This window comes from Balaenoptera borealis, assembly GCF_965194805.1.
Source record: "Balaenoptera borealis genome assembly, chromosome: 8".
Classification (NCBI taxonomy): Eukaryota; Metazoa; Chordata; class Mammalia; order Artiodactyla; family Balaenopteridae; genus Balaenoptera; species Balaenoptera borealis.
This window is the reverse complement of record NC_138865.1, coordinates 114,116,077-114,128,258: the sequence shown is the minus strand read 5'-3', so window position 1 is coordinate 114,128,258 and position 12,182 is coordinate 114,116,077. Positions and strand designations below refer to the sequence as shown.

General features: G+C 53.8%; 2 protein-coding genes across 32 annotated transcripts in view; one reads left to right on the top strand and one right to left on the bottom strand.

The window, feature by feature from the left end:
• ANGPTL2 (angiopoietin like 2) overlaps positions 1-5,923 on the top strand; it is a 33,992-nt gene extending 28,069 nt beyond the window's left edge. Inside the window, exons 4-5 of the mRNA XM_082402371.1 lie at positions 1,557-1,827; positions 4,122-5,923. Of these exons, the coding sequence (XP_082258497.1) occupies positions 1,557-1,827; positions 4,122-4,321 (471 nt within the window). The 3' untranslated portion in view covers positions 4,322-5,923. The remainder of the gene's footprint in view (positions 1-1,556; positions 1,828-4,121) is intronic.
• RALGPS1 (Ral GEF with PH domain and SH3 binding motif 1) overlaps positions 1-12,182 on the bottom strand; it is a 285,958-nt gene that overhangs the window by 127,781 nt on the left and 145,995 nt on the right. The gene's annotated exons all lie outside the window — the stretch shown is intronic.

The window sequence follows — 12,182 nt, the reverse complement described above, 5'->3', positions numbered from 1 at the left end:
ACAAAAGCCCCACGAATGGGGTGGGAATTTCGAAATGCTGGGGTGCAGTAGACCCTCACCCCAGCCAGGTGTGGGGAGCACCTTGGTCCCAGCTGGGGCTCTCAAAGGGAAGACCTGTCCTCACAGCCCAGAAGGGGCAAGTCCCAAGGCTCCCAAGCCCCGGGAAAATCTCCCACACAGCCCATTTTGGGGAACTGTGGGAATACTTGGGTCCTAATTCCAGGGCTCATCCTCTGGGCTCCCAATTCCTGGGAAGTTGAGTGCTCTTCCTTGTAGGAGGAAAGGCTGCAAGGGCTCCACCCCACACCTGTCTCGCTCCTCTGAACAAAGAAGTGGTACCGAGGACGCGAGGGCAGCTGAGTTCCCTGACACCTGCCACACGCCAGGCACAGCGCTGGGTGCTTCCGTTCCTTACCTCCTTTGCTCTCACATCAACCCCAGGAGGGAGAGACTGGTCTGGACCCAGTTTACAGATGAAAAGGTGGCACAGACAGGAAGGGGGAGAGCAGTGAATACAGCCTAGGCCTCTGACACCTGCAGAGCCGACAAACTCCCTGGACCACGACACCCACACGTGGCTTTGCCATGCCCCGGTCCTGTCCTGCTTGCCCTCCAACCCACCTCCTGACCAGCCTATGCCTTTGCTTTCTCCTCTTTCTCCTCTGCCTCCTAGTTGAGAGGTTCCTGAAGACGCCCTAACTCCTTCCGCCTCCTTTCCACATTCTCTTCCTCAGAGCAGTAGGTGCAGTGGTTAAGTCTGGGTTCTTAGTTCAAATCCTGGCTCACCCTCACGCACTCTGGGACCCTGGGCCTCCCCAGGCCTCAGTCCACCCACTCTAGGGAGGATAATGATAGTACCTAGCTCACAGAGTTGGCATGAGGGTGAATAAAATGACCTACGGAAAGTTCTGCCAACAGTGCCAATATACCGTAAGTACTCACTAAATACTAGCTATTATTATCATTAATGAATCCACCTATTTTTCAAGACTTCAAGTGGCCACCACTCGGCTGATGACACCCAAAAATACTTGGAAAAACTATAACAAATCCACTGGATTCTAGACCTAGGAGGGTGCCCAGGTGGATGTGGCATGCCTTTGTCACAGCTCACACATGTGCATTAGTTTACATGGGACCCTCACACACAGCCCCTTCCCAGAGAAGGGAACAGAAGCTCAGAGAAGGTAAGGGAATTGTCCCAGGAACTCATGTTGCATGCCTACTGTGTGCTAGGCTCTTAATTTACCATATTACGTGTGTCCTTATAGCAACCCTGCAGGGAAGGTAACATAGCGTCTCCCACATTCACACGATGCCTAGCATGAAACAGGCACTCTCTAAATAGTCTTGAGTGTTGCATGACTGAGGCTCAGACGGGCAAAGTGACTCATCAAGTGACAGCCAGGTGGGGGAGTGGGGAATTAAATGCAGGCCTGCCTTCTGCTCTGCCTGTTTCCAGGTCTCTCTGTCTGGCGCTGAGCAGCTGACAGCCGGGCCCTGCTGGCTGAGCGCACTACATACTCCTCACTAATGCTTGCCCACGTTTTCCCCAGCAAGGGTTTGGGAACATCGACGGCGAGTACTGGCTGGGCCTGGAGAACATTTACTGGCTGACGAACCAAGGCAACTACAAACTGCTGGTGACCATGGAAGACTGGTCTGGCCGCAAGGTCTTTGCAGAATATGCCAGCTTCCGCCTGGAGCCTGAGAGCGAGTATTATAAGCTGCGGCTGGGGCGCTACCATGGCAACGCTGGTGACTCCTTTACCTGGCACAATGGCAAGCAGTTCACCACCCTGGACAGAGACCATGATGTCTACACAGGTAGGACCAGTGGCGTCACACCCAGGTGCAGGGCAGGGGAAAGAGGTCAAAGCCGAGCCTCTGACTCCCAGGCCCGAGAACGGGAAGATCCCAGGGCCCAGCTGCCCAACCCCGTTCCCATCCCCTGAAGGCCCACTCCTTTGTCCTCTGCCCACAGATCCCCTTCGCAAGGCTGGGCCAGCATGGCATTTACAAAAAGGGGAAGGTAAAGAGGTACACAAATTACATATCCGAGGGCCACTCTGGGCCAAGCTGGACATTGTACTGGGCTGTGCACTGCATCACTCCCTGCCTGAGGCACTGGGTGTCACGGCGACATGTCCCCATGTTACACCCTGGCTAACAACGCTGCCCCACCTCCTACATGCCTGTGCCCTTGGGCACGCTGTTCAATCTCTCTGGGCCCGTTTCCACATCTGGAAATAAGAACATACCTACGTAGCGGGGTGGTGAGAAGGGAGAATGTGCCTGAAGTGCTTCGTCTGGGACTTGGCGGAGTCAGGCTCTGAGTGGGTGCAGTCTCTAGTGTGTACTGTCAAGGCAGTGCTATGGGAAGCTATGAGAGGAAACCAGGTAGGAGAGATGAAACGACCTGTCCAAGATCACATGCCTCAAGTCCAGGTCTTTATTAAACAAAAAAACAAGGGAAAAAGCAAAAAATTGTAAGAAACACACACAGTCCAACCCTGAGTCCAGACATCAACCCCCGACATTCATCTCAAGGCTCCACACCTCAGTTCCTTGAGATGAGGGCCCCTGGGCCCTCGCTGGTTGGTCCCTGAGGAGCCAAGCCCACCTCCAGGCCAAGGCTGTTCTCATGGGCAAACCCAGCCCCCTCCTGCCCCAGCTCCCCTATAGGTCCCAGTCTAAAGGCCACAGCCTCCCCTTTGACGACTGTCCCAGGAACCACCTGCACTTCATTGGCAAGCCCGGCTGCCTACATCCTGAGGAGGGATCCCTACTCCAGGTCCCTACAGCAGCAGACTGTTCTCACCACACTGGGGGAAACACCAACACCTCTACCTACTCCCTGGTACAGAACTGACCCTGCCGCAAGGGCCCCGAGGAGGCAGCGTGCCATCTGAGGCCGGGGCTGCCGAGGCTTCCGGAAGAGCAGGGCAGGAAGATGACCCTCATCAGAACTGTCAGACTCTGGGGACAGAGAGGCTGGTTAGAGCATTTCTTGAGGGCCATTATGGGGAGCAGGGAGCAGACTCTTCTGCGACCCCAACTGTCAGGCCTGTCCAGCAGCAGGGTCGGAGGATGTGAGGCAGTGAGCTCCCTGTCCCTGGAGGCATGCGGGGCAAGCTCAGGAGGGCCGTCCACTGGCTGACGGGAGGCTGGCTGTGGCGTGCCGAGGGTTCTGCCCTCCAAATCCGATGCTGCCGCTTGGACCTCGTGGCCGCGGGTCATGGCCCAGAGGAGCCAGAGAAAAACTCTGGGAAAACCTGGGCTGCTGGGGTTCTGGGGGGTGCCTGGGGCTGAGCCTCCTCTCGGCTTTCTGCCTCAGCCGGCCTGCTCCCTCCTCACCTCGCCCCAAGGCCTCTCCTGGAGCAGAGCTGCCCGCCCCATCGGGCCCCCAAACCCACAAACTTGACTGGGCAGCCCTTCCCCTGAGTGGGGTCTCTCCCTGGGTCTGACAATGTCTTCCCCCCCCCGTCCTGGGAAGGGCGATGCCCCTGCACGCCTGCTTGTACCTTGCCCACACTTTTACTGTTGTTCCGAACTGCTTGTCCTTGGCAGCAAAATCCAGCATGATATGATAGTGCCAGAAACTTTATGAAAATATCTTGCTTTTGTGAAAAAAAAAAATTGTTTTTGGCTGGAATACAGGCTTGGGAGGAATAGAGGAACATTTCATCTTAAACACTTCCTTTGTCATTCTATAAAGACTCTTGATCTAATAGTTTCAGCTCTTAAAAAACATTCCTAAGAAAAACTGGCCCTCTACCCGCCCACCTCAGGTCATTTCTGTTTTGCTCCCTGGTGCTTGCTCTGCAGTGAGCCCTGGGCTAATCTGTGGCCTCCTTCGGTTCCCACACGGGTCCCGTGCTGTGCGGGGGCAGAGCGCTCATCCTTATTTTACCATGAGAATTCAGTGGCTCAACGAGGCTAAGCTGCCTGCCCAAGATCACAGAGCTCGTTAGTCAGCAGGCAGGTCTGAGGCCCCGTCCCCTCTCAGGCACCCTTGGTCCAAATGCCTCCACAGGGGGTCCCTCAGAAGCCCCCCGAGCAGACGGTGGACACGGGTAGAACCTCCTCCCTGAGACCTTCTCACTCTTTCTCTCCTGCAGGCAACTGTGCCCACTACCAGAAGGGCGGCTGGTGGTATAATGCCTGTGCCCACTCCAACCTCAACGGGGTCTGGTACCGCGGGGGCCACTACCGGAGCCGCTACCAGGACGGAGTCTACTGGGCTGAGTTCCGAGGAGGCTCCTACTCGCTGAAGAAGGTGGTGATGATGATCCGGCCGAACCCCAACACCTTCCACTAGGCTGGCCCCCCTCCTGAGCCCTCGTGGCCGCCGGGAGCCTGCCCGGCTGTGCTGGCCCAGCACAGAGAGCGCCGCCTTCCAGCTCACCTCGGGACTGGGAGGACTGCGACGCTGGACTCTGATTTCCCAAGTCACTGCGGCAGATGATACAACTGAATCGAAGCGGTATTCTCTGTTGCTACTACTCTTCTCCACATCGGACAGCCCCTCGTGTTTCCAGACAGGACAGGACAGCAGACAAGTCTTTCCTTAAATAACTTAAGCCCCAGCAATAAAAACACAACTGCAAAACACCTTCATAATATACACGTGTGTGAGCCGACCTTGTGCACTTATGTGTATACCATGTATATATGCATTTAGATATATACACGTGGCGTATATCTAGATACATATATAGGTTTGCCTTATATACCTAAATACAAGTATATTCAATTCTCAGATGCTGAGGCTGTTACCAACAGCTCTGCTCTTAGGAGAAGAGCATTTCATTCATGTTGTATTACTTGAGTCTAAGGGCAGATCACAGACTGTGTAGCTCTCATTCAAAGAACAATCCTTGGTGTCCACAGGCCTGGATTCTTCCAGGACTGTCTACAGTACTATTCTCTCACATAGGGTTTCTCAACTTCCTTGCTTAAGATCCCCCTTGGCACCTAACCCAATTTCAAAATCCCCGTCCCTCTTTATTTCTATACTTCTCCTCATTCTCAGGACTTTTCACCACCCACCCATCCACCCACCTATCCATGCATTCAATGCCATTCAATTAAGTGCCTTCCGTGCTCCAGTCCCCGGCCACTTGTGTTCCAGACACCTTTTCTGCTCTTCTCTATTCCTTGCCTACTTACTCCTCACCTTTTCTGTCCCCCTGTGCTTTCTTTCCAGGCAAGATTCCTTAGCCTCTGAGTAGGAAAGCATGGACTCCACGTGGTCAGGAAAGGGAAAGTCAGGCCCAAAAGCTAACTCTTGGCCACAAGGATAATGGTATTTGCAGTCTCGTATTTTCCAGTCACAGTTTAGCCTACCTGTCATTTTAACCTTCACAGAAATAATAACCTACCTTGCCAGCAGATATTCGATTGAAGAGAAGTCATCATCCAATCGTTGGGGACCCCAAATGGCTACATACCAAAGGTCCCATGCTCTCAGGCTGACTAGTGTCCACATCTCGTCTCCAAACTACACTTCCCCGGAGATCAAGCGCCACGAAAATGAGAACTAGCCACTCTTCGTGAGTTACTGAATAACCAGGGGCCACGGAGCCCTGGGTCAGCGCATCAGAGTGCAGCAGCTTTCTTAGTCCTGTTAGCCACGGAGCATCAGGCTCGGTACTACCGGGACTCCTGCCAAGCAGGGAGCAAGGGACGAACAAGAAGATGAGACCCTCCTAGAGGGCACGTGGGTCGGGGTGGGCGAGATGTTGGAACGTTCGGTACTGTCCGCATCTGGCTGTGTGCCTATTACCTCAGCAGTCTCACAAAGTGTTCCATGTAGCATGTTTTGTGTATATAAAAGGGACTTTTTTTTTTTTAATATATTCTCAGATTATCCTTGTAATGACACATCTGCAATAAAAGCCATCAGTGCTATTTGGATGTATCTACACTGTGCGTTATTGTTTTAGAATGCCTTCCTGGGACCTCCGATACCAGAGCCTCTGAGTAAAACCAGGAAGAGATTCATCCATGGAAATCAATTAAATCACACTTTCCCTATCCCTGGTTTCCAGCTCTGCCCTGAGGAGTCCCACGACAGTACCTCAGGCCAAGATGGCTTCCTGGAGCCCCACCTCTTTACGTCTAGCTGCGTCCTGGATGTCTCTGCCAGACACAAGCAGTGCAGTCAACACCTGAAGCACCTTTCCCCAGGTCTGGTCTCATTTCACCAAATGGTACCATCTACTCAATTGCTCGGGTGAGAAGCAAGGACTCCTCCCTCCCCCTGGCCAAGGTCGACCCACCCCTCCATGCAAGGCCTCTTCTCTGCCTTGGTGTAGGCCCTCCTCCCCTCTCCCCTCGACCACAGCAACAGGCTTCCCACCAGACCAAGGAACCCTGTGCCTCCACCTCCCTCGTCCCAGTCCGACTTCCACACTAGCTGCCAGAACCACCTTCCTGTAAAACAAATCTGTCGGTAGAGAAGGCGTCTCTGGGCCTGATGAGAAACCCCAAAACCATAAAGGAAAAGACGAAGGGATAGGACTAAAGAAAGTCCCGAATTTTTTGCCCTCTGAAAAACAAAACAAAATAAAACATGACTGAGATTGAAAGGCAAATATTAAACATGAGAAAAGTATACGATTAATATTCATGCTACACCAAGAACTCTTTCAAATTAAGAAGAAAGATACAAACACTGTTATAGAAAACTTGGTAAAGCACACAAACACGTTAGAAGACTCACAAACGGCCAGTAAACAAGAAAAGAGGCCAACCTCAGTAATCACCAGAGTTGTACATTAAATCAAGCATAAACCATCACATGGTGCCTAGCAGACTGGGAAAGACGAAAAAATGTCAATCTCCACATTGACAAGGGAATGGAGAAATATGTACTCTGGATGGAAGTAAAAACATTCAATATTTTTGAAGAGCAGTTTGGCAATGTATATATCAAAATTTAAAATGTACTTAAACCTTTGGACTCACCAATCTCTCTTCTTAATGACAAAGTAATGCTGCCATATGAGAGCCTTTTCTAGCAAAGTCGTACTGTGGAGAGACTGATGTTTACTGAAGCCTACTACGTGCTTGGAATTGGACTTGTGTCTTCTTACGTGACCTCACGGCAGCCTGTGTAGGAGGGACTGTTCCCCTCACTTCACAGAAGGGGAGAAAGTGAGGCTCACAGACAGACTGCTGGTAAAATGCCCCTGCAGGAGTTAGTCCAGAAGGTTCTGGGTGTCAGGCACTAAGAGTTCTCAGCTCCCTTCTCCCAAATGCCTAGTCAGTGTTGGGGGTCACAGTGGAATCTGGACACTACTAGGTGTCCTCAACCTTGGCCCAGACCACACCCACCCACTCCCATACCTGCAGTCGGGTGTGTGGGACGCAAGGATTGACAGCAAAGGAAAACAGGCCCAACCTTACCAGTCACTGGTCTTATGTCCAAACCCCAAAGCAGAGAGCTCTGGAAAGCCACACTGGACAAGGGGGAGCAACCCTTTACTAAACTAGTTGGGAACCAAACAAAAGCAGGGCCTGACGCCACTGGTTCCCCAACCCCACACACCCCGATACCCAAACCTAGGTCTTGGTCAAATCATACCCCGGCTATGTGGAAGGAGAGGGAGGCATAAGCCCATCAGAGATGTGGAACCCACTCTCTCTGAAGTAAAATGGAGGAAGGGGAGCAAGTTTACCAAACCAACAGCATCAAAGAAGAGAACAGGGAGACGAGAGGGCTGTGCTCAGGCACCACGCCTGGTGCCCAGGGAGTCGCTCCCCTGCCGGCAAACAGCACTCGGCACAACCAGCAAACATCAACACGCCTCCTCCTCGCCCATCCCACCCGGGGACTTTTAAGGCCTACAGTCATAGGGGTCCTACTGTTACTAAGGTCTCCATGGTGAGTGCCTCTGCAGACCCAGAAGGAAGTCAGTGACACCTTGATCAGCAGAGGGCACCCACCTGCTGGGCTCGTGTGCAGAACACGGCAGGAAGACAGAGATGTTCCCCAAGCAAGTGACACTGAACAGGGCCCCCTCCCCCGAACCTTGCCAATTCGATCCAGATTGAAAGAGAAACCCTTGAACTACTGCAAACACTGGGGACGGGAATCCATGATGCTCATACTCCGCAGGTGCTCTTTGGGAGCTCAAGGGGTTCCCCCGATCTCCCAAGAGCACCTCATCTGCTTCGTACAGTCTGGTAAAAACTCTCAGTTATAGTAAGGGAAAGCTAGAGAACTGGATTAAACAAAAAAGGAACATTTTAAACGTAACAAAATATAAAACAGGCACTTTTTCAGCCTCGGTTTTTTCCGCGTCTCAAAAGGCTAAGGACAAAATCACAGCTGCCAAGAGCTCCCACATTCTGGAGCAAAAGGTGCAAGACCCTCCTTGCAAGGGGGTGGCCCCAAACTGGCTCTGCAGCATTAGCTGACTGCCCACCTGTGGCCTGTGTAAGAGGCGCAGAAAAAGTATCCCGGGGTGGGGGGATGAGTCGTCCCCATGATATGCTCCCCCCTCCTTCAATCAGTGAGAGGCGCTTCCAGGGACCATTCCAAGAGCGTGGCCTGGGTGAGTATAAGCACTGCCATCTGACTCACACCTCACGTCTGCAGGCCGGAGGTGGAGAGCAGTAGGCAGCTGGTACTGCGCTGGGAGCAAAGGGCGAGCCCACCGATGCGGGCGGGGAGGCAAGGACACAGTTCCCAGGAACCAGAGGGCAGCCTGGATGGTGAGGAGGGGCTGGTGCAGGAGGCCCAGGAGCCAAGGAAGGGCCATAAGTGGTCAGCGAGAGGAGAAGCACTGCCCCATGAAGGGAGCTGAGTCAGAGGTGCCCCGAAGGGAAATTCTGAAGCAGCAGCAACAAAGAGGGAGAAAAGACAGGAAGAAGGGAAAAGACAGAGCGTGGGTGCTTTGGGCAGCTGGCATACCCAAGGGTGCCAGCTCTGGGTTCTGGCTGAACAGGCCACATCAGAGAGGCCCTTGCCTCTCCCTTGTCTGTCTCGTCTGTTCCAACCCCAAGGGCCACAAAGCTCAGTGGAGCAGGAGGGAGGCAATAGGACTGCGGGGTCTGGTGGAGACACTTGAGCGTGTGCCCTCCCCCACCCCAGGCCTCCAGCAGGACCGGCTGTAGGAGTCCAGACTTCTGACCCCCTACACTGGATGGTCTGGAGTGACGTGACTGTTAACAGCAGAGAGACTTCGGGCCCCGCTAAGTTCTCAGCATCGACTGGGAAAAGAACTAATCCACAGAGTAGGCTGGAAAGGACACTGCGGAAAAATAAAGTTGGTTTCTTCTTACACCTGATTGGGTCCAGCTCATTTAATAAGCTGGTTACATAAGGACATGAGGTGTCTCCCGGAGTCCATGAGCAGGGACACAGCTGGGCCTCACAAGGACCAGGAACCAGAAACTGCCTGGAAAGCCTTCAAGAGGCCAGGAATCCGCTCTCTCAGCCTCTCTCTCTGTCCTTTCCCCTTCCCTTTCCCTTTCCCTTGCCTGCAGGGTCTCTCTCTGTCCTTTCCCCTTCCCCTTCCCTTGCCTGCCGGGTCTCTCTCTGTCCTTTCCTTTCCCCTTCCCTTGCCTGCAGGGTCTCTCTCTGTCCTTTCCCTTTCCCTTGCCTGCAGGGTCTCTCTCTCTGTCCTTTCCCCTTCCCTTTCCCTTTCCCTTTCCCTTGCCTGCAGGGTCTCTCTCTGTCCTTTCCTTTCCCCTTCCCTTGCCTGCAGGGTCTCTCTCTGTCCTTTCCTTTCCCCTTCCCTTGCCTGCAGGGTCTCTCTCTGTCCTTTCCCTTTCCCTTGCCTGCAGGGTCTCTCTCTCTGTCCTTTCCCCTTCCCTTTCCCTTTCCCTTTCCCTTGCCTGCAGGGTCTCTCTCTGTCCTTTCCCTTTCCCTTGCCTGCAGGGTCTCTCTCTCTGTCCTTTCCCTTTCCCTTTCCCTTGCCTGCAGGGTCTCTCTCTGTCCTTTCCCCTTCCCCTTCCCTTGCCTGCAGGGTCTCTCTCTGTCCTTTCCCCTTCCCCTTCCCTTGCCTGCAGGGTCTCTCTCTGTCCTTTCCCCTTCCCTTTCCCTTGCCTGCAGGGTCTCTCTCTGTCCTTTCCCCTTCCCCTTCCCTTGCCTGCAGGGTCTCTCTCTGTCCTTTCCCCTTCCCTTTCCCTTGCCTGCAGGGTCTCTCTGTCCTTTCCCCTTCCCCTTCCCTTGCCTGCAGGGTCTCTCTCTGTGTCTCGTGCATGGATCAGCTTTTCCCAGCATGGAATTTCTGAGCTCACATGTCCTCCTGGTCTGAGTGCCAGCAAAGACCTGAAGCCCCTCTCCTCTCAGCCAACTCCCAGCCAGAGGACCTGACTGGCCCGCTCGGGTTGGGTGTCCACTTCACTGCTATCGACGGGGCTCCGAGCAGAGCTGGTGGAAGGAACGCGGCTGCTGGAGCTCAAGGCTGTGGAAGGCGTGGCGGAAGTTCCCAGGGTCCCAGTGGAGGAGGGGTCAAGGCTGGCTCTATATCCAAAAAGGTGTCTGGACTATACTCCAGCTGTTGTTGGTCCGCATCCTCTCTGGAGACCGTATTTTGCCAACTAGATGGATTCTGTCCCATTACTCGTTAGATCATGTCCTATTCCCCAGCCCCTCCCCTGCTGACTCCTGCCCTCCCAGGCTCAGAGGGGGCTCTTACTGCCCTTCCTGGATACGCCGAGTTTCTCAATAGTTTTTGTAGATATAGGAGGCAACAAGTTCCCCACTGCTGGGCTCTTCCAGGCAGTATTTGCTCTGGGTAACACTCATACCACCCACAATCTATAGGCGCTGTCCATGTGCCAGGCACCATGTGTGTCTCTTTAAACTCTCACAACCACCCTGTGAGGTGGGTTCTACAATTACCCTCCCTTCGACGTAACAGAAATTGAGGCTCAGAGTTGTACGTGACTTGCCCAAGAACATGCAGCCTGAGATGCTCAGGATTTGAGCTCGAGTCTGTCTGACTCCTGAGCTCCTGCCTCTGCAGGATTAGATCACTGTCCCCAACGAGGAAATGAAATGACTAAGCTCCTCTCTCACCCCATCATCACTTCCTAGTACGTCTGAGAATCATGCAGCGTGGAGCCTGCTGCCCACAGAAGTGGGCGTGTGAGCTGGCCAGCCAGCCTACCTGTGCAGACGCAGCTGGATGGACAGTAGGTCCCCAGGTGTCAGGAAGTCAGTCCAGGGCTGTTTGCCCAATTTATCTCAGAGCTGAGGGCACAGAATAATAGGGGGCAGTGATGGAGAATATCTCTCAGCTTCTTGGGGCTCACAATCCTTTGCAGGGCTAAAGTGGCTGGGCCCTGCCTTTCTCCCTTCCTCTTGGAGGACAATCTACAGACTAAGCGCCGCCCTTTGGCACTAGGAGTGTCCTGTTTGTGGCTGGCCTGGCTGTCACCTCATGTACCAATTCTATCTCGTCCAAGCCTTGGTCTGCACTATCTGGTAACTGGGTCCCTGTTGTGTTGGCTTATCTCCCATCTCCATGTCTTCAGGACAGGGGCTTGCTTGGCTAGTCTCTCTCAGATCCCGCAGTCAGAACTGAACCAGCCCTAGCCTGGATTCCACACCTTGTGGACACATGCCTTGGTACCTACAATCACTGGGACACTCCCGACCTGGGGTATCCTGGGTCAGCTCACCCAAACATGGGAACGCAGACACAGATAATCCCTCCCAGCTGTGCAGCCTTCCCAAAGCCCTTCCACACGCAGCACCTCCCCTCTGCTCGCTGATGGTCATGATAAATCCGTCTCCATGGGCTGGTCAGGGGTGCTTCCTTCCCGCTGCTGCAGTACATGTACCCTCCTAAAGCTGAGGGACATCTCACATTAGGAGGACAGCTCCCTGGGCAAGGGTGGACAGGCCACATTCACCCTGACCCTTACTTAGCAGAGATGGGAGTGGCCCAGAAACCACAAGGGTAGCTAACAGACAGGGAATGGGATTAGAATTGCCTTCTGGAGCAGTGTGATGACAGAGGCCCATGCCCTAGTCATCTCGAAGACAGGAAAGCATTAGAGGAAGCACACAGCCTCCCTGGAGCGCAGAAAGCTGACCTAGCCCGAGGCGAGTGTGCGGGGCATCGGCTCCTCTCCACGGGAACCCAACAGCCAGGGCAGTGCAGGGCTGTGCTGGGGACGTGGGGAGGAGGAATTAAGGACAGACATTCAGGATGCAG